At 37.3% G+C, this 22787-nt stretch overlaps 1 protein-coding gene across 1 annotated transcript in view; it reads left to right on the top strand.

Annotated features, from left to right (window-relative positions):
- The window catches only part of lrp1ab (low density lipoprotein receptor-related protein 1Ab), a 129490-nt gene that overhangs the window by 5622 nt on the left and 101081 nt on the right, over nt 1-22787 (top strand). Inside the window, exon 2 of the mRNA XM_073875312.1 lies at nt 17182-17304. Within this exon, the coding sequence (XP_073731413.1) occupies nt 17182-17304 (123 nt within the window). The remainder of the gene's footprint in view (nt 1-17181; nt 17305-22787) is intronic.

Below are 22787 nucleotides of genomic sequence, written 5' to 3'. Positions count from 1 at the left end.
CATCTGTTGCGGTAATGATAATGAAAATGTCGTGTAAGCATTCTGACAAGACAATATTTCAAATTAACTGTAAAAAAATGATCTTACCTGGTAGCCATCTTGAAGTAACTGGTCCATGTGCTTGGTCACTCAAAATCAAACTTAAAATTCTGTATGTGTGCTTAAACTGTTCTCAAAAAGTGTTGCGGAGGATGAGAACATCAGGCATGGACACATCATTTTCCTAATTTTTCTTCATTATTATTATACATGAATATTCAGTAAATATTGTTTCTGTCATCTAAAGTAGTCTAGCAAAACATCCATTTATTTTTTTTCTTAATATTTTTGTGTTAATTTGATTAAATTACAACAACGCATGTTCAAACACAGCCGGACACATTGCGGTAATGAGAATTTCAGCAGAAAATGAGATAAAATTTACAATTTGTAATTCTTATGTTGAAATCACACATTGTGCAAGGTAGAACACAGTATTGTATTAATTCTGATGCTTTTTAATGTTACTATATTACACATTTTAAAGCTAAAATCATTAGTGCCGTGGTGTTTCAATGGTTTCGTGAGAATCACCCAAAAAGTATTAATCCCAGATTTAAAATAATGTAATCAGATTTTAGGCAGTTTATTTTTGTCGCCATACAGAAATGATCTTTTGAAATGAGGAAAGCACAAAGTAATGGCAATAGATTGCGCAGCGGGAGTTTCAGCATCCACAGTATGCGGATGCTTTAATCTCCGTCTTTTAACCATCGCTCTTCCTGGGAAACCCGCTGGTTTTATCTGCAGCTGAGGGCTAGACCCGGATTTACATAACTGACTAGACGTCGTTTTTCTTCTATGGTGGTTCATGCGTGTATAGCTGAGGATGAAAGGATATTGTTGATAGTGGTGGGCTGAGTTTGCTGTAATTGGTGTTTACTGTTTGCAGCATTAGTGTTTATCCTATTCAGCTGCTGGAATCAGGGGGACATGACTGCATGTAGCAAAACAGAAGAAGCTGGGAGCTGTTGATGTGCTAGTGACAGGAAACATAAGCTGTGCTAGACAGGAAACACAAGTGGGTAACAAATGCTTCGTTTTAGGTGCTTTATAGTGTGAATATATCCTGTATTGCCAAAATGGGTAGTCTTATTTTTAGTGTTTTCAAGAGGTTGTGCAAATTGATCAGCCTCTTTCTTTAACTGTACAAGGCACAAACATGGCTGCTTAAATTTTGAGACCAATTGACATGTTGCCTCGACATCCCACACTGATGTGCTAGAACTCTTTTACGTATTATACTTACTTTCCACAGCTAAGATTTGGCCTTTTGGCTCTCTTATATATCACCATAAAAGAACAGCTCTTGCTGCGGACACATCCCGCGGACATTTCATTCCATTGACTTCCATTCAGACATACACTACTGTGATTTGATGAACTTCGACCTGTGAATATCGTGTAAAGACTTTTGACCAAAAGATGATTGAAACATCACAGCTTGATATTTTAAGGTGGATGAAAAACTGAAAATAACTTGCAATCCTATTTTGTAGATAATAAGATAATATAGTTACAATGATAACATCAACCATAATGGTGCAAGTACGTCGAAATCCATGATGTGTGAATAAAAAAAAACATTTTAGCGCTGATATCATACCTGGTTGCTGTCTAACCTGGGTTATTATCGTTAACGAAAACTATCACAAACATACTATTAGTAAAAAAACCTTTTCGATAACTGAAATAATAATGAAAGTTTCCTAAAAAACTAAACTGCAACTATAATGTGGACCTGCAAAACAAACTAAAACTAAATAATATTTAGGAAAACAAAACTTTTCTTATTTTAAATTGTGTTGCATTGTCAGGTGAACACAAGTGATAAGCATTTTCTCTTAAAGGCACACGAGGCAAGTCTGAGTATTATTTCTCTACTAGCTCCCCCTAGTGTCTGGGAGTAAATGCTTTCTATATCTGAGACTTTACGAGACTGAAGGACACCGGGTCGGATACAGCGAACTTGCAAGTGGGGTATTCTTCCTACAGACGGTAGGGGCGGGCGAGAGAGTCTTCATTCGTCATGTAATGAGTCATTTAACCATATACCGACTTACGAAGATGATTTATTAACATAAAAATGCTGCCTTGTGTCCCTTTAAAGGAATACTCCACTTTCTTTAAAAAAATCCCGATAATTTTCTTACCCCCATCGACCAAAATGTTGACGTCTTTCTTTGTTCAGTTGAGAAGAAATTAAGTTTTTTGGGGAAAACATTCCAGGATTTTTCTTAATTTAATAGATTTGATTGGACCTTAACAGTTTACAGTTTCAATGCAGTTTAAAATTGCAGTTTTAGCGCACCTCTAAATGATCCAAACAAGGCATAAGGGTCTTCTCTAGCAAAAGGTTGTCATTTTCCGCAAGAAAAATAAAAATATTCACTTTTAAGCCACAACTTCTCGTCTTGCACTAGCCGCGTGACGCGCCAGCATGACCTTACGTAATGTGTAAGCACTTTGAAAGGTCACGTGACTAATGCGAAACTACCGCTTCAGTGTTTAAGTGTAGAGAAAGAGGAACGTTCTGACTTTGTTGTATGTGGAAAGACAATAATTAATGTCTTTGTGCTAGTTAATTGTTTAAAATGGTCCGCAAATGTGCGTTTCACATTTGTTATGCGTGCCCTTTCAACGTGCTTACGCATTACGTAAGACGCGCTGGCGCGTCACACAGTTAGTGTAAGATGAGAAGTTGTGGATTAAAAGTGCATATTTTTATATTTTATATCCTGCAATGTTTTTTTTTCTAAAAAAAAACTTAATTTCTTCTCGACTGAACAAAGAAAGACATCAACATTTTGGATGACATGGGGGTTAGTAAATTCAGTTTTTTTTAAGAAAGTGGAATATTTCTTTAATTGATGAGAGTACTCGTCAATGGCGGAGAAAGAGTTAACACAACAACCTCTCTTTTGCTGGCAAACCATTAAGATAACTGCAAAACGATTCATTATTTCAGTGTACTGTACACCAAAACATTTAAATGTGTCTAAAAATGCTGACGGCTGGCGCTTGCTTGGCAGTGTTAGCTGAGGCTTTTAGGTGGCTATGATGCAGAATGTTCGCTGAAATAATGTGATACTAGTATATGTCCGGAAATGTCTTCTGGTACAGATATGGCCAATCGTAGACAAGACATTAAACTTTGTATTGATTTTCAGTCGTTGTAGACAGACAATGCGTTTGTAGAAGTAAGATGTGCTGGTTTTTGTGGTATTTGTCCCACCCTTCTTCTACTGTGATTGCCAGTTAAAAAAAAAGTGCGAAGCGCAGCATTTTCCCCACAGTTAAACATTTCACAACTCTTTAAAAGACCCAAAACTCCAGATTTCCAGATTTGGCAAAGTGTATACACTTTTGATCCCCACTACCATACAATATAGACTAAATAAAAAATAAAAATTTAAAGTAATTATTTTTGAAAAATTGAAACGAAATCAAAACTATTTATGCACTAAAAAGAACTAAAACTAAACTGAAAAAAAAAAACATTTTTTTAACTATAATAACCCTGCCATATACACAGGGGTCTTTGTGAAAATTTTGCAGGCATGACTATGCCATCATGTGTGAAACAATCCAGCAGATGTCTCTGCAGAATATTTAAAGTTAAAGGAATAGTTCAAGTAAGGAATAATTGACGACGGGCCATTGAATTATAAGAAAATAATGCACACCAAGGTGGTAATGCCGTTACACCGCAGGTGTGCATTATTTTCAAATAATTCAAAGGACCGGAGTCAATTATTCCGCTTATACCACGGTTACCACAAACATTGCTCTGGTGTCTATTTTTAAGACATTTGAAAAATTAGGTGTGCGGTTTACAGAAAAATAATCAACACCCATAGAACATTTCTCAGCCAATCAGAATGCAGCATTCAACAGACCCGTGGTATAAACAAAAATAAAAAATTGTCATCATTTACCCATGTCATTTTGCTTTAAATCTGTATAAGTTTCTTTTTTCTATTGAACACAAAAGAAAATAATTTAATAAATCATGGTAAGCACACAGCTGGCGGGTACCCATTGACTTCCATAGTTTTTGTTTTTACAACTATGAATGTCATTGGGTACTGTCAGTTGTGTGCTTACCATCATTTATGAGAGTATTTTTCATTTTAATATTCTTTTAATTGGCGTTTTACTAAAGCTTACATGTACAGTTCATGAAAAGAATCTTTTCAAAGAAGTCTCTCATTGTGTTTTAGAGCCGTTTTGTGGTTGACTTGTATTCATTCATTATGTTGTTTATTTAAAATTACCACTATTAGGAACAAACAGGTGTTCTTTGGATATCATACTCCACCGTTAATAGTTTCAGTGGTTTAGTTTCCACCTTGTAACATGTCTGGACTGATTCTCCGTCCTGAAAAACAATCCAGGTAAATCCTGTTTGTTGCTTCATGCGCAGTGTCGAGAAATAAAACATACAAACATTGTAATACGATTAGAAACCCTTTGTGATATCTTTGTGAATCCTTGAATTGGGCGTAAGCAACGGTTTGTCAAGATTCTAAAGATTTAAATGAATGAAAGAGCACCAGTTTATTTCTTTACCGTAAGGCCGTTTATGAAAAGATTATTTGTAAGTGCAGTGGAAGTTTGGTTTTCCAATTATATCTATTTGCCTACAAAGAAACCAAGCCAAAATAACAATAAAATGGGAATAGATGAAATAGTTACAATGTCCATATTGTGCACTATATTTCATAAAATTACCTATTCTCCTCTTTATCTGTTGTTTTAAATAACACAAAGAATTCCTTGTAAGAATCAAGGTGGGCCACGGTAGGGGAAAATAGATGTCAGTTTTGATGTTCTTGGTTTGAGATACTAACTGTAAAACGGTTACAGAGTCGACAAAGCTTGCTTTACCAGTTTCGTGTGTTTTAAAATACAATAAACCCAATGTGTAGTTTGAAAAGGAAGATTCAGATGTCTTTACTGATAAAACAACACTGACTCATATGTGTTTGTGTTAGTTAGTGTTGCATGAATCTTCTACATAACCTGATTGAACCATTAAATGCGTTTGTATTGTATATAGACGCCGAGGTCCTACATAAATTGAATCATTTGGCGTCAATGCGGCAGTAATAAAGTAGTTTTAGGCAGTGATATGAGCGTTCTTTGAGAGACAGAAACAGAATTTCAGTGTACTAAATATACAGCTTCACCTTTTGCAAACATGGATACAAAGTTTGATTGTACATTACAGTTTATTCGCCCAAATTATCATGGTGAAATGCAACAGTGAGCTACTGTGCAACAGAAGTGAGGTCCTGTTGAGATCTGACCAAAACCATTAAAGCCTCTGGTGCCATTTTGATTACATGAATTGGTGCTTCATACAGATCAACCAACGTGCTATTTTTGCTGTAATCTACAAAACTAGCTTCAGTCTGAAATGGTCACTATTTAATTTCACACAGCGAGCTTTTAAACTCTCATCTTGTCCGTATGCATAGAGATCTTCTTCAGGGTGTGAGCAAAATGTTCAGCTGGTGTTTTTATGTTCACATTCGATCACGTTGTGAATGACTGTTGCTTTCAGGTTCAGGCCATATAATGTGTCACTAGAAAACAAATAAAAATGATGCACAGGAGCTCCTGTTGGATTGTCTGGGTGTTTCACCCCATACTTTGTGTGTCTACACACTTGACAGTAAGTTTGTCATCATACTTCTTCAAATGAAGGTGACTTCTGACCCTTCCCAGTGTGATGATGTATCACTGGCAGGTCACTCTATTGTGTTTGACACACCAGGAATTGGCAAAGAAATGCATAGAGTGCACAACCCACAGTGGTCTCATTTTAACCCATATGCCATCCTAATGCTGCGTTTACACCAGCCGCGGTAGAGGCAGCAAGCGCAGGTGATTTTCATGTTAAGCCAATGCAAAGACACGATTAGGCATCCTATGGTAAGCGCGGCGTGAATGGTGCGGAATGCGCATTCCGCGCGAATTGAGCATTGCCGCGGGAAACGCGTGAGTTAAAAAAATCCCAACTTCGCCGCGTTAACCAATCAGTTCAATTCAATTTTATTTATATAGCGCTTTTCACAAGTGTTAATTGTTGCGAAGCAGCTTTACATGAGAAGATGTAGAGAAGAACACAGAAAATCAATAGATAATATAAGAAGTAGAGACAGCGGCTAAGGTTAAACCGTACAAGCGAGCATATTAATAATGTGACGTATACAGTAAAGTGCTAAGTTAAGCCAAAGTTGGCTGACTCTCCCTGGGACGAAAAAACCTCCTAGGAAAAAACACAATGGGAAAAACTCCTAGAAGGACAAAAACCCTCGGGAGGAATTAATATTTATATATAGAGAGAGAGAGAGAGAGAGAGAGATACAGTAGGGATAGGAGGTGGGTAAGCGGATTAAACTGGTTTAGCCGGTGGTCGTTGGTCGGGCATCGGCTGGTCATCACGTTGAAGGACAGCCAGTAGATCAGTGGTGTGATGACCTTCACAGCAACAGGAACTGGGTCTGTTTGTCTCATTGTCGTCGGGGTCGAGGATGAGACAGGGAGACAAAAACAGAGTTCTATTAGCGTAGGGGCCATTCACATGTAATGCAAGTGTCATACATTATAGTGGTTTAAGTCAGCTTGGTTCCAGACAGGCTAACTATTGCGGCAATAGTATATAACCCATAAGAGGTATGTGAGTGCTTTGCTCTAGACCTTGATCAGGACCTTGCTGTAGTAGTGACGTGATTACAGGAAGCGAGCGGTATGGCGGAGTCTCAGCGGAGTCGTAGGGGCCCCTCCCCTGGCGCGGATTTCCGTGTGGATGTCTCGAATGACTAGAATTTCACACACTGCTTTCACGCGCAAATGAAGCGAGTAAACTCAAATGTTCAAGCACCCAACTACGCGTGAATGTTTGCCGCCTCTATCGCAGCTGGTGTAAACGCAGCATAAGACCTTCACTCTGTAAATACATAGCAGCAAAGTGGAGTGCTTTGTTGTGGCCTGTAGCTCATTTGGTAAAGCATTGGGTTAGCAGCACAAATGTTGTAGACTTGATACCCAAGGAATACACATTGTGATAAATATAAAACTTCAAATCACCGTAAGTCGCTTTGAATGAAAGCGTCTGCCCAATGCATCACATGTACATTGATGCGGTGGGGTGGTGCTTAGCGCGGAGCCCGTTGTTTTCAGAAGAAATTCAGAAATTTAACTTCAGTGGTGTCATTTACATGCTATGTTTAGCTTCCCCGTCACCTGCAGATCCGTGATGCGGGCGGACATTCCTAAAGAGTGGAAAGCAGTGTGAGTTGATGGAAACCAGCCCTGACTCCGATGTCTTTCCATCATTTTTTCATTCCCTTTCTGCTTGACTCAGTACGAATTTATAATTACAAACAGGACCTTCAGGATTTTTTCCTAAGAATGCAATGCAGCGTAATGTGTAGTAATAAAACACTAAGGGACTGTAAAGATTTCAGTACCACCCTGATATACTTGTTGTTTCGAGCTAAAGTTTGACTCCGTTCCAAAATTCCATAGTGGCTTCCAGAGTCCCAAGTTAAACCAAAGAACCCGACTTTACGAGCCCATATCCTCACAGAGGACGAGCCTGCAGATGAAATCAATTAAATGGTGCTGGAATGTGTGGCCGAGGCCTGGAGTTGATTTGGAGGGGCGGTGCGCTGAGTGGGGGAAGCTAAGACTTGAGGGGCGGAAAGTGGGTCATGATCCTTACAGCTGGCCTCCCTATTGCCCATTACATAGAAAGATGGTACAGCAGCAGACCAGAGGCTCGCCCGAATTGGAAGCCTGGGATGAGTTCAGAAAATATTTTTCCCTGTCTGGTTCACTGTGTTCACTTTCAGCTTGGAAATGAACTTTGAGGAAAACTTTATGGACTTCTCATGTATTAAATGAAAGGGTCACCCAAAATGACACTTTTGTCATCATTTACTTACCCTCAGATGAAAAAAAAGTTTTTACCGAAAGTTTTTAACCATTCCGATTCCTCAAGATGTCAATATTTGGTGGCTTAATGTTCCCCTGTGGTTAAAATCAAGTTTTAATTGTTGTTTATGTCTATGTGGTGTTTTTAATATGCTGTAAGACAAACCACGTGCAGATCCATTATTCAACACCATGCTGAGCATTTTCTCCAAAAATTTGTTTTCCAAAGACACTCACTCCCGCGGTTTGAAATCGTCTTAGGTTGCAAGTTTGTGACATAGAAACAGTCAAATAAACAGTTGAATGAGTTGATCAGATTCAGTAGTTTAAACCATAGATATTATGTATGGATGCTGCATAGATTGAAATGATTGCAGCACTGCTGCTTTAGCTCCTCATGTGCAGTCTGAATGCTGTAACCTGTTAACATCCGCGCAATTTTTTTTGTTGTTGCTGCAAATACGCAGTTCACGTATGCATTGTGTGAAACTGTACTTTGCAGTTATGGGTGTAAAACTGCTGAATATAGCATCTATTTACATATATATCTATGAGAGTGGAGATGGGGACTAACTTGCATATTCATATCCCTGGTCTGCCTATGCTAAGTGAGGCAAGGATGTAGAGTTACATTTAATGTCACAGGAATAACTTTTACTTATGCTATAATGATAAGTTTTAAGTGGTACAATTATCAACTACAGGGGGACTTTAAATACAAGTGCAAGATCTCCGTTTAAGTCTTCAAACATTTTTCTAATAATTTTTCATTGTTAGGTAATGCAGCATTTAGAATTGTCACATCCATAACTTTGTTTCTTCCATATAAATGGCCACACAAAAATTTTAAAATATTATTTGCTCTTTTAAAAGCTGTCCCTTCTCCATTTGTTGCATCTGGTTTGTGCATTTTTTGTCCATTATTATAAAATTGAAAACGTGAGTATAGACAAATATTTTCCTAATATCTGGACTTTATCATCAGGGGTTTTGGAAAATATAAACAGATGGTTGAATATATTGGTAATAAATACATTCTTCTATGGAATAGCTTATTATTCCATTATTGCATCGATTTTTAATTAAACATCACATCTTATACTGTGGATAGTACTATTATTCGTATAGGCATTGTTATATAAATCATGGCAGACACTTCTGGCATTTGCATGAGATGTCATCTACAGAATCAAGTAGAAAAAAAATAATTTTTTAAAAGAAAATGATTAGGGGGAAAAAATGTGTATATATATATGTGTATATATGTGTATCTGTTCAGCTGATGTGTGAATACGCCCTGCATTCCGGGTATTCCATAAATGGACCAAAGTCCTGCTGTGCTTTCACTTTAGTCACAACATGTTTATTGTCCCATCATGTTATCGGAACAAATGCAAAAGATCATAACAGCTGCAGTAAGAGAGCAATGAGGTCAGACTCTATAAAATCTTTTATACTCTCATCTTAACATTATAAGTCCTGGAAATCCTAGTGCAAATTTTCATGTGAATATTGCTTTGATATTGACCAAGACTGTTATTGCAATTAAAATTGTGATATTCTGATTATAGCCTTAGTCGCCCCTCCAGACCCACAGCACTGCATTTTGTGTCTCTCTTATCTGATAAAGTCAGTTCTGTTTGCTGATCTATCTGATAATAAGATATGAATCAGGGTGTTAATTAAGGGAGATATACAAAATGTGGTGATGATGGTCTCTAGGAACGGAATTGCCAATCAATGGTATCTTGTACATCTTGTCAGAAAAAAATTCACAGGGGGCCACTGTCACTGGGGTCTGGGGTGGTGGTTCATATGTATTAAATACATATTTATATCTAAATGGTACATATTAGGACCTTTTTAAAGTGTACCGCCTCGGTGACAGAATGGGCCCATTTTTCTGTCACTGTAACAATGGAGGCTTCCTTAAGTCAACGTGGATTTGATCCAGCTTTCACCCTGGAGGCTTTATGGCTACACGCATAGGAAACTGATGTGTGAATGATTGTTTTTTTAGCCTCATTTCTTTGGAATTTTTACCTCGTTACAAACTGACCTCTTTCTGCTCATCTAATACACCACAGAGATTTGTCCCAGAAAAACAAAATTGCAGAGCATACTTATAAACTGTTTAAACTTGATTCTGGACAGGATTTCAAGAAACAATCAATGTTTTTAAAGGAATCAAGTCACCCAAGAATAAAAAATCTCGCCCTCATGCCTTTCTAAACCCCATGCATTATTCTTTCTGCCATTAAACACAAAAGGGCTTATTTATAGCAGAATGTTGAAACTGCCTTTTCGTACAATGGAGGTGAACGGCTGTAACAAAACATTTCAAAGGGAAGATTTTTATTGAATAGCGACTTTCAGTCTTTCACCTACGCAAGGGTATTATAAGGATTCAGACTCTTCAGACAAAACCGCTTTCATAATGCTTATTTGTTTTTTATGAAACTTGACAGCTTCTAATCCCCATATGCTTTTTTTTGTATAAAATGCAGGCAGTCTATCAGACTCTACCTTAAGTTAATAAAGTCAAAGAAGTTTGCTATAGAAAGATTGTGAGTAAACAATAGGTGACCCCTAAAGCTGTAAAGGTGCCTGCTGTCAAACACCCTTGTATGCAAAGCATACAGAACCAGTTAAAAGTGAAGTTTTTTTCCACGTTGACTCTTTTTTTTTTTTTGTTGTGTAAAAACAGCATTTGTTATAAGATCTTTATTGCAGTGTTATTCTGCAGGCCCCAGAGGAATCCTGGCCAGTGTACTTTTTGGGATGCTCCTGATGTTTGCACTTGGGTGCAGTCCCAGAGGGACAAATAAAGACCTTCTTCATTCCCCACTAAGACCCAGATGCTCGGCAATGATTAACAATCCCCCTTGATTTGCACCTTCAGAAACTTTTCAGTAGTTTGGCTTTGCCCTTGAAAAATAAAGCGGGGGGCTGAATTAACAATCCGCATCTCTGTCCGAGATATTTCAGTGCGCTTTGAAAGAAGGAAAGCTCTATGGGAAAAGCTGCCAAAGCGCTCGGTTACCCCAACGACCCCACAACTTCCAATTAGAGTCGCAGGCTCTCCTCCTTGCGGCCACTGGACGCTGCCGTGTAAACGTGGGTTAAATGTAGTCCCCCTTTTCGGATATTTTGCACAAACTGTGGCTTCAGTGCTGGGAATGGCAGAGTTTTTGGATTTTATGAAAGCTAAAGGTCATGGCAAAGGTGTTTATAGCATTATATGAAAGTTAAAGGTCGTGGCAAAGGTGTTTATAGCATCATACAATCAATTTTATTGGTTCACATTTATTATGCACCCTTAAATGGAATGCATGTGGCTCCTTTCCTGATTTTTATGTATGTACCTGTTATCAGAAATATATTTCATAATTTTTTTTGTATTTGTGACTAAAGCTTAGCTTATTGCAATCTGGATTTTTTGTCTTTCTAAGGTGTGGGATAGCTAGATACCTTATTTTAGGACAGGACTGTGTCAAACTCATAAAAGAGTCCATCCAGGATACTTTTACATTACATTTATGCATTTAGCAAACACTTATCTTACATGGCAATTAAAATGGATACATTTATTATTAAGTCAAGTGTGTTCCCTGGGGAATCGAACCCATTGCGTTGGTAATGCAATGCTTTATCAACTCAGCTACAGGAACACTACAAGATATTTATTATAAATGATATAATATACATAAACACCAAGTAGTTTCACTAAATAATTGGGTGTTTTGTGGGAAAGTGGGTACCTAAATGTACAGTTAGGTCATTTATTAAAGGGGCCATGGCATGAAAATCGAACTTTTTCCATGTTTAAGTGCTATGATTGGGTCCCCGGTGCTTCTATCAATCTAGAAAAAGTGAAAAAAATGAATTTGGCTCTTTTTATGATGTCATAAGGCAGTGGTTTTCAAACTGGGGGCCGTGAGATGGTGCCAGGGGGGCCCCAGTTTTATGACATTTTATGAAATACATTAATTTATCATGAATTCTGTGTAATAAAACCTAAAAAAAATAGGCTACTAACCAAAAGCACTACTTTTTGTATAATTTCATGTTTTTTTTATTAAAATGTTGAGTTTTAGAATAGTTTTTGTCACAAATTTTCTTTGGGGGACTGCGAAGGAATGCACCGTACATAAGGGGGGCCGCACCCTGAAAAAGTTTGGGAACCACTGTCATAAGGAGCTCTTATTATAATAATACCACCCCTTAATCTGCACCATCCAACCACAACTCTGCCATTTAGTGCAGGTAAAAAGAGAGAAAAAATAATTCACAGCACAATTGAGTTTAATTGCAACAAACCACCATCATTGTGATCAGTGTTTGCACTTCATGCGCTCATTTGCATTTAACAGGACACACCCAAAACGGCACACTTTTGCACACACCTACAAAGTGGCAATTTTAACATGCTATAATAAATTATCTATATGATATTTTGAGCTAAAACTTTACATATGTGCTCTGGGGACATTAAAGATTTATTTGACATCTCAAAACAGTCTTGTGCCATGGCCCCTTTAAGGCAGTAGATAGAAGGGACCTAAAAAGAGACCCAATTATACACCCCTCATATCATGTGACCATGAATAAATTACCCGGTACCTATAGTACACAGCAGCAGGTTAAGAAGTGCAGATCGGAGAATAATAACAGTGGTCTGGCTTTCTCAGCACTTTTAAACACAAACATGACTGCGCTATACACAACATCCCTCTTCTCACTTTCGATTGCAGTCACATCCTCTCCCCCTCGCAGCTTACCCCTGCCTCTTTTTCCAAAACACCTCTCTGCCTGCCAAGTTTGCAGGGAGGTAAGCGTTGAAGAAGGAAGGGGGAAGTCCTGCTGAGAATCACAATCAGATAGTTAACGCTGTCCTCGTCGATGCCCAACTGCTCCTTGAGATACAATGTAGCACCACCACAGCCATTGTAGGCCGTGTAATGTTTGGTACAAATGTGGCGGAAACAGTGACCAGTTAAAATAAAGAAATCAGTCTGTGAAAGGAGCACCATTTGTTTGATAAAGTGCCCTTTACATAAAAAACTAATTTTGAAGGAATTGCAAGCGTAAATTGGTTACCGAATAATCATTAAATAAAGATTCATAGATACAAAATGTCTGTGCAGATACAGAAATTGGATTTCTTGGAATGACATCCACATCTGATAATAATATTTGCTTTTTACTCCTTTCAAATTATTATACTTATTTATAAAATAATATAATTATTTATTTTATATTATATATATATTAGGGCTGTCAAAATAAACGCGTTAATAACGTGTTAACGCAAATTAATTTTAACGGCACTAATTTTATTAACGCGCGATTAAAGAAACACACAATTTCTGTTTGACCCACAGCTGGATGAATTGAGACGCAGCAAGTGACCAGCGCTGTCTAGATGAGTCGGAGCTTTTCATAAAAATAAGAATATTAAGCTCTCGTCTAGCGAATCCAATGCTCTAAATAGTCATTAAACATCTAAAATGCACGTTTTCTGCATGCGCAGTCTTCTTTATCTGCACGTTTTCTGTGAGGTGTACCGTCCCAAATCCATATAAAGCAAAGATGCGTCTTCTTTCACTTTTTAGTTTCGTTTTTAAAGCATTCAGAAATTATAGAAAATAGACTGCAGGACTTTCTTGATGTTAAAATAATTATTAAGAGAGATAAAGTTCGGGATCTGATTGATGTTAAAAGAGTTATTAAGAGTGACAAGGCTGCAAAGCGATGTCTGACACAGACGTCTGAAGCGCATGCACACAAACACGCGAGTGCGTGACCCTGATATAGACATCTAACACAAAATTACAGTTTTAAAAATATTTGTTTTGACAAGAATTAACGCATGTATGACCTATAATCTGTTATATCTGAAGTGAATGTTTGGTTAACTGTTAAGGAAAAGTATCTGTTGTGTCATTATATTAAACCCTTGCATTATCAGACCTACAGTATCGTGGTCAGTCCCAATGTCAAAATTAAACAATAAAAGAAAAACATATATTGATATTGTTTTTGCTCTGCGTTAACAGGTATAGTTCTGTCATGCTTTGTCAGATTCCAACAATTGTTCCAAATGTTTTGAAGTTTTTAAATAGAGAATGTTAAAATATAAATAACACATTTTTGAAAATTTGCTCATCCCAACTCAATTTGCCAGCACAGGTCACAAATGATGCAGCAGCAAACAGAAATGGAGAAAGAACAAAGTCTTCTAAAAGGCAAAAACATTTATAAAACTATGGCTGATGGTTCTGTTGAAAATGTAAACAGGCTGTTGTAGACATACATTTGCATATAGCATATATATTATCCAAATCCAGGCTGATTAGAGCATAAAAAACTTAAAAAGTGTTACATTTAGGTAAATTTAGAACATAAAAATGTGCGATTAATTTGCGATTAATCGCGAGTTAACTCATGAAATCATGCGATTAATTGCGATTAAATATTTTAATCTATTGACAGCCCTAATATATATACTGGATATTATCTACCCTGACCATTGGCTGCCCTATTTCATTGCTAGAAACAACATTATTTTATGTATTTGGTATAATACAAAGTGTTTGAGTGGTTTATGGTTAAAAGAAACACATTATTTTCCACATACTGTTCATTTTTGTAGCTCCAGATTTCACTCTTTTCCTGAAATGCACAGATTTTCATCATCGATTTAAAAAGCACTATGTTCCTGATTGGCCAGCTAATCTGTAGATTATGATTGCCTGAATACCTCTGACGTCAGCCGGAAATGTGACGCTCCTTACCATGTTTGAAGGATTCAATCACAATCTTTTAAACATAGTAAGGAGCGTCACATTTTCGGCTGACGTCAGGGGTATTCAGACGAATCACAACGTACAGATTAGCTGTACGAAGTGGGAGGAATTATTACGTCTACGTCACCAATCCGAGGAAGTAAACTTTTGCCTGAATCCGTGTGTTTGTTGTAGTCCAAGAAAAGAGATTTACGTTGGAGACAAAAGCCGAAAATTGCTTTTATCTGTCAATACCGATTATAGGCCAATCGGTGCATCCCTAATTATAAACCTTATTTATAACTATTAAATTGAATAGTTATGGTTCTCAAATCATTTCTTTGGATAACTTTATTTGAATTGTATTAATTTCAAATAAATTTTATTTAGAAAAACTAGAATTTTATTTTAGGTGGTCTCATTGCTTATTCGTTAAAGCATTTTGTTAGTAGGTCATGGGTTTGATTCCCAGGGAACACACATATTGATAAAATGTATACCTTGTACTGCAGATCTAACAAATCCATAATGTAAATGTAGTTGTCTCGTTTTGCTAGTAAGTTCTTTAGTAATCTAGCTCTATGCTAAATTCAATCCTACTTAAATTTTCTAACATTTAGCCTTAAATGCTTGCATTAAGCAATTTTTTTTAAAGCGTTTGACTGAAAATGATTTCATTACAGCTGTGGTTTTGTTGTGTATCTCTCAAACCCCATTCACACAGACCTTTGGTCCCAGAAAATACCCGTAAAATTGCCAGACAAGCGTCTGTGTGAACACAAACTCGTCCCGTTAATCTTCTGGGATCGTTGTCGGAAAGAGGACCTAGTCAGATACACGGATAACTCTCTGTGTGAACAAGAAGCCGAAACAATGCCGTAATGGGCGTGTCGTAGTGAGGACACGCGCGTCATCACAACAAAAGTTATCGTTCAGCTCTTTAAAACGAGAGATAACATGCATATAAACATTCACCACGAGAAATGTTGCAAACTATATTGATGCAGTTATCAGGAAATGATAAATGAGACGCATAAACAATGTCGCACGTGCCGTAGTGTGGACGCGCGTGTCATGGCAACATGAAGTTGGTTCAACTCTTTAAAATGAGGGATTTACAACATTCACGACGAGAAATGTCAGCAAACTGGACTGAAGCAGATATCAGGTAAGTTAGCTCGTTACTTACTGCGTTGAAACGAAGATCATTCAGCAGCATAAAATAATATCGCGTCATGTGCTCATTTGAGCTATAATAAACCACGCGAGTGGTTCTTGGAGAGAGAAATAATATATAATAGGCAAACTTCAGACGCTGCGTAGAAGAGAGGGCGGGACTTGAAATAGGTCACGTGTCTTTCCGGGACCATCAGAAGCCGGGTAATCATGGCAGTGTGAATGAATAAAAAATCTAAGGATCCCGGAAAAATCCCGGATGCCTTTCCCGTGTATTTTACGGAATGTCTGTGTGAAAAGGGCTTCAGACTTCTAGCTAAGTGGACCAGTCTCAGCAGAAGGGGCAAATCCAGATCTGTGGTTTACCTCAACAGTCTCATCAGACAGACTGAGCAAAAATACTTCCCTGAGCGCCTGACTCTCCCTGGGGTTAGACAGAACTGACGCATGCTCACCCTACCAGTAATCAAAAGGCCTCTGTCCACACGTAGAGAGAAAGCAAACATTTTTCAGGTTATAAGAAGCAAAACCACTGTTTATGGTCAAAACATCAACGTCAGAAAATAAGCAAACTTGCACCCATGCTGAAATAAGCAGGTTAATTCTATAGCATTTTGGTACGTCGTTTTAGAACATAAAGCTTGGTTGTGAACTCGGGGTGACCCAGCTGTTCTGCTGTGTTGAAACCAGTCATCTTTGGCATGATGAATGAGAGTCTCAGCAAAGCCTGTAACCGCATACACTGGGTTTTTCTTCCCAAAACTTAGTCCAGTTCAGTCTCATTGAGGTATTTGCCTTATTTAATGTAAACGTCGCTTTCAAAAAAACGACACTTGCTGAACCTTCCAGTGGTCGACCAATGTGGGTTTTTCAATAGCCAATGTCGATTAAGATTTTAGGGTTTGGAATAGCCGTCTTTTGCTTTACTTTCAGCATGTGGTCGAGTTATGAAAAACATTTAATGATCCGTGGAGATTTTTGGAGCCCCCTGTATCTCATACTTGTGTTACATATAAAACATACAATACCTTACATAAATTAACCTTTTTTTTATAACCGAAAATATGCATTAGCTTATTTAAGGGCTTTTTGTAGATTTGGTAACATTATTCCAAATGGAAAATTTGATATTTAAAATTAAATGGCTATTAGTGAACATTACTATGGCACTTTTATATGAACTGTAGAGATTTGTAGAATTCATACTTATAATCTCTTTTCTCTTTTTCAGCTCCGAAGACATGCAGTCCGAAGCAGTTTGTTTGTAAAGACCAGGTAACCTGCATCTCCAAAGGTTGGCGCTGTGACGGAGAGAAGGACTGTCCCGATGGCTCTGATGAAGCTGCAGATATCTGTGAGTGTGCTGCTTTATCTGCTGCAGACATGACATAGCAGAAAGATGTGTTATGATTAGTTTTGTCACAGCAGAGCTGAAATACATTGGTTGGGGCTTGTTTGAAGCCGTAACATTGTGAAGCGACCTTGGGTTCTTGAAAGGCGCTATGAAAAATAAACATCATCATTATTATTATTATTATTATTAATAAACGCTAAGGGGCTGGACACACCAAAACTTTTAAAAGCGGCTGAAAACGCCTTGAAGACGCCGAATGCCAGCTGTTTTTCAGCTGAGTTCCAGCTTTCTTCAGCTGAGCGCTTTGGTAGCTGTGATACTTCAGCTGCGAGCCGGTTGGTTGCTGTGGTAATGTCCCGCCCCTCCTCCAGTGTGATTGGGCGGCCACGTGAGAACTGACATTGACGAGCGGAGCTTTTCTCCCAAAGTTGAATCTCTTTCAACTCTCGACGCTCAGCGCAGAGCGCGAAAAAAAAACGCTAGCTGCTGGCTTATTTGAAAAACGCCAAGCTTCCATTGGAAACAATTGAAAACATGCGCCAGCCGCGGGCGTAAAAGCGTTGGTGTGCACGCCCCCTAAGGGTTAGAAGCCTGTCTCTCAAACCATTAGGCCACTACTGCCACATTTTCTCTCACAAATGTAAGACTTTGCTTCAGAAAACATTTGAAGAGTTTGGTTCCAAAACGTGATAAACACCATTTTTTCTTTTAAAAAAAATGAGAATGAGTTTCCGCCAAAATCAGTATTGTATCACGTCAGTATTTAAAAGTAAATTCTTAATTTTACACAAAATCCGATATCCGCAGCCCATGTTATTCTGTCATCTTTTCTCCCTTTTACCCAAAACGCAATAAACACCACTCCTCCAGAATGCAATAAATCCGTGTAACCAATCACAGCGCACCATTTCACGCATTGTAAACAACAATGGCGGCGCGTTGAATACACACATAATCCAAATTTTTCTCATCTTGTACTTTGTGATCAACAAACAAAACAAAAACAATATAACACTTTGATGGCATTGATAAACCTGTGGTGGTTTTCTGTGAGGCACTCAGGAGACGGTTGTTTGTTCCCCCGACAGCATTAAGCTTCTCTCGTGCTAACACATTGACACCAGGTGATCTTTTGAAAAACTTTCATGCGAACCCAACGAAAATCGAGCAGGACCAAAACATTTTGCAGCTGATCGCTGTGAAAAAAGTTCAGCAATGACGTCCCAAGTATAACCACAGCAATGACAGTGTTCTTAATATGACAAAGTAAGTATTAATCAGTGTATACCACTAGTCAACTAAAATCTATTGAATTAATATATAAAAAATGTGCATTCATCTATAAATAAATATAGAGGAATGCACATTTATATATTGATTCAATAGATTTGTCATTTTGTGGAAAAAAATAATCAGTTTTTATAATAAAACTTTGAAAATCATATTATGGATTTGATTTTTTTTATGTTTTTATAACCTAAAGATGCTATGTGAAAGTTTGTAACAGAGAATAGTGTTTTTCATCTTTTCACTTTCTTGGTATTGAAAACACATTTTTACCAAAATTAGTCCAAATGGATTGATTGCGTTTTGGAACCAAACTCTTCATTTACTTTAATAAGGGATGTTTGTGAATCTTGGAGCTTCATTATGTTCACCCCCATATAAGAAGATGGTGGCATTTTAATATTAATACATTTTTGTGTTTAACTGAAGAAAAGCCATCATACACATCTGGAATGACATGGCGTTGAGTTAATTATGAGAGAAGTAACTATTCCTATAATGCAATGTGTATACTTTATATTCTAGACCATTGACTATAGATAATATAATGGTGGAGAGGCTGACTCAAGCTCCGACACGGACAACAAAATCAGTGTTTGAAGGACACACAAAGTGTCTCTCCTGAGCGATGGCATTAATTAAAGAGCTCTGTTTAGTCTGGCTCGCTGTACACCGTCCCGTCCGGCCAAGTCATCTGTGTGTGCGAGCTCATCTCAGATACACAAAAACAGGAGCCCAGGTCCTTTAATTTACCTGTGACTTAAATGTTTACATGGACACAGACCTGACTTCACTTCGCATCTGTCATACTAGCCAGACACCCTCACAGCAGGCGGTCACAGTGGTACCACCATCAGCTTGGAAAGTGGTTCACTGTCCAGCCTGAGGACAGACAGAGATAGTTAAGTGTTTACACACGACCTTCTGTGTCGTAACTGTTCGCCCTCACAGGCTGATAAGCAAATGATTAAGCAAACTGATCCAGGAAAGTCCATGTAAACATGGTCCATGCCTTGTGTTTACTGGCTTCATTCAGCCTCCTCCATTTCTTTCATGTCTCCCTTTGGTACCATGGGACATGGTACAGTACTTGTGTACTGTAGTACTGGTCGATTACTAGTACAGCATTGCTATAGGAACGTAAAAGTCATGGGATTGATCCCCAAAAGAACATGTATACTTATAAAATGTATATGTTGTAATGCACTGTACATCATTTGGTGAAAGCGTCTGCCATATGCATATTAAATGTATATATTTAAACATACTGATATATGGCAGTCATGACATAATACTCTAGGTACTTTAAATACCATAGTATTATAATTGTGCATGCACAACACACCATGATATTACTATTGTACATGCTAAAAACAAATGTAGTACATGCTATACTATGGTACGTAGTAATTTATAGAAAAAAGGGCTTTATAAATTAGTAGCCCACCTTTTAGACGTCTTTTAGACTCACAGTGTAGTTTGTGGCTCAAATGAAAAGGAGGTGCTTAAAGCACATAAACATCAAAGCATTTTCCACCCGCAAACAAACTTTCTGCTGCGATCCACCATCTGCCACTCGAAAAGTGACACTAATATAATTTCACTGCTTCTAATGCAGTTTGCCTGAACAGACAAAGGACTTTTTCATTACATGGAAGCTCTGACCTTTTGATTTATCTTGATCTGTTCCTGCCAATTACACGCATTTCACACTTAATCCACTTTGTTACAACCATTTCTACGCTTTATATCCAGGAGAATATCATTACAAGCTGTCAGCATATTAAATGAGAACGAGAATGTATGTAAATTCAAAGTTAGTGTCATGCACTAATCCTGATTGTTGTTTTATAGTTGGGCGATTCTCACGAAAACTTGGTTTTAAAAATGTCAAGCATGAAAATGTAAAAATTGCTTAAATTTACTTTTTTCCCACCAGACATTGAAAAACAAAGTCTGGAGTAAATGGGAACATTAATTTAAAAACTTTTACTTATCATTTAACACTTTTTGTAACATAATTTTAAAAATTAGTCCTAAAAAAATCTCATTACCGCAACAGTCCGAAAACATCAACACTGACATATTTTCAAAATGACATGACAAACCTGAAAGAACATAATTTGGAGATTCTGCACATACATTTAAAATCAAAGTATTATGCTTCTATTAATTAAATTAACATTTAATAAGCATCTGTTGCGGTAATGATAATCAAAATGTCGTGTAAGCATTGACAAGACAATATTTCAAATTAACTGTAAAAAATGATCTTACCTGGTAGCCATCTTGAAGTAACTGGTCCATGTGCTTGGTCACTCAAAATCAAACTTTATTAAAATTCTGTATGTGTGCTTAAACTGTTCTCAAAAAGTGTTGCGGAGGATGAGAACATCAGGCATGGACACATCATTTTCTTAATTTTTCTTCATTATTATTATACATGAATATTCAGTAAATATTTTTTCTGTCATTTTCAGCAGAAAATGAGATAAAATTTACAATTATAAATTCTTATGTTGAAATCACACATTGTGCAAGGTAGAACACAGTATTGTGTTAATTCTGATGCTTTTTAATGTTACTATATTACACATTTTAAAGCTAAAATCATTAGTGCCGTGGTGTTTCAATGGTTTTGTTCTTACTTTCTTCAAAACTGCTCATTCATCCATCATTAAAGCAATTCATATGACTCCAGTGGGTTAATATAGGTTTTCTAAAGCAAAACAATAGTTTGTGTGAGAAAACAAGTAATATTTTAAAGTCGGCATGACATTTGTTTTGTAATATTGTGGTATTTTTCCCAAATGACTTATCTGTGAGCTTCATTATTTAAAAAAAAATCATGTGCCCTCATAAAAAATCAAAACGATTTCTCTTTACTTCCGGTCATATGGTATGGCAGGTGGGCAGGGTCAGGGAGAAGATCGCAACGATTAGCAATTAGCAACACGACCCAACTTCAAACAATCCAATCAGATCTCGATGGACAAATTCAAATCCAGCCCTGCCTTATTTTATTTCAGAAGCAAGTTTCACTCGGATATACGTCACCACGGGGAAAATTAGGCAATCAATACTTCCGTTTCATGGCTACTTTAAGCTTTATCAGCTATTGATAGTAGTGTTGGCCGACATTCTCCATAGTGAGATTGTCCTATCGTCAGCATGTAAGATCACAGATATACACGATAGTATCGGGGTGCAGATCAATAGTTTCCTTATTTATTTATTTATTTAGTCATTTGCCAATTTTAATGACTAATTTAATGTATCTATGACAAACTACTGGATTGGTGGACAAAAAACAAGTAAAAGCTCTCTCATGTCAGAAAAAGCATGCCATGCGCGTTGGTGTTGCAAGTGCAGATTATGCAGTAATGTTAAGATGAAACCATGATGATGATGATGATGATGATGATGATGATGATGATAATAATAATAGTATAATAATTTAATGTGTGCATACTAGGAAAATTTGACTTTTTCTATGTTTAAGTGCTATAATTGGGTCCCCAGTGCTTTTATTGACCTAGAAAATGTAAAGAAGATCAACCCAGTAACTTAGTTTTGGTAAACCATTCTCCGCAAGCATGTGAAAAAATAGGTCATTGAAATTTGGCTCCCCTTGTGATGTTAGAAGGGGATAATACCGCCCCTTAATCTGCACTATGCAACAACGCCACTGCCATTTAGTACAGAGATCAGCTCATTTGCATGTTAAAGCACCCCCCCAAAATGGCACATTTTTGCACACACCTACAAAGTGACCATTTTAACATGCTATAATAAATAATCAATATGATATTTTGAGCTAAAACCTCACATATGTATTCTGGGGACTTAAAAAAGTCTTGTGAAATGTCCCCTTTAAAACATTCATGGGCAAACAAGCCAATTTTTTTCCAAAGTCTGACTATTGTCAATATCGTCTATCGACACAACCCTATTTGATATGTCGCATATTCATGGCAACATACAGATCATCATGGTTTAAGTTCAAGTATAGTGTGCACATTGATGTCATTGAATCTCATTGGTTCTTGCATAGTTGTCTTATGTATGTTTGGTCGCAAGACAATCAAGAACCAATGAGATTCAACATTAATTGACGTGTAAATGAGTCAAATATTATATTAGTAAATGATTATTATAGTGAGAAAATGTTGTATTTGGGTGAACTGTTCCTTTCA

Source organism: Misgurnus anguillicaudatus, chromosome 13, assembly GCF_027580225.2.
Source record: "Misgurnus anguillicaudatus chromosome 13, ASM2758022v2, whole genome shotgun sequence".
NCBI classification, from domain to species: Eukaryota; Metazoa; Chordata; class Actinopteri; order Cypriniformes; family Cobitidae; genus Misgurnus; species Misgurnus anguillicaudatus.
Note: the sequence above shows the minus strand (reverse complement) of the source record. Positions and strands in the feature narration are given on the sequence as shown.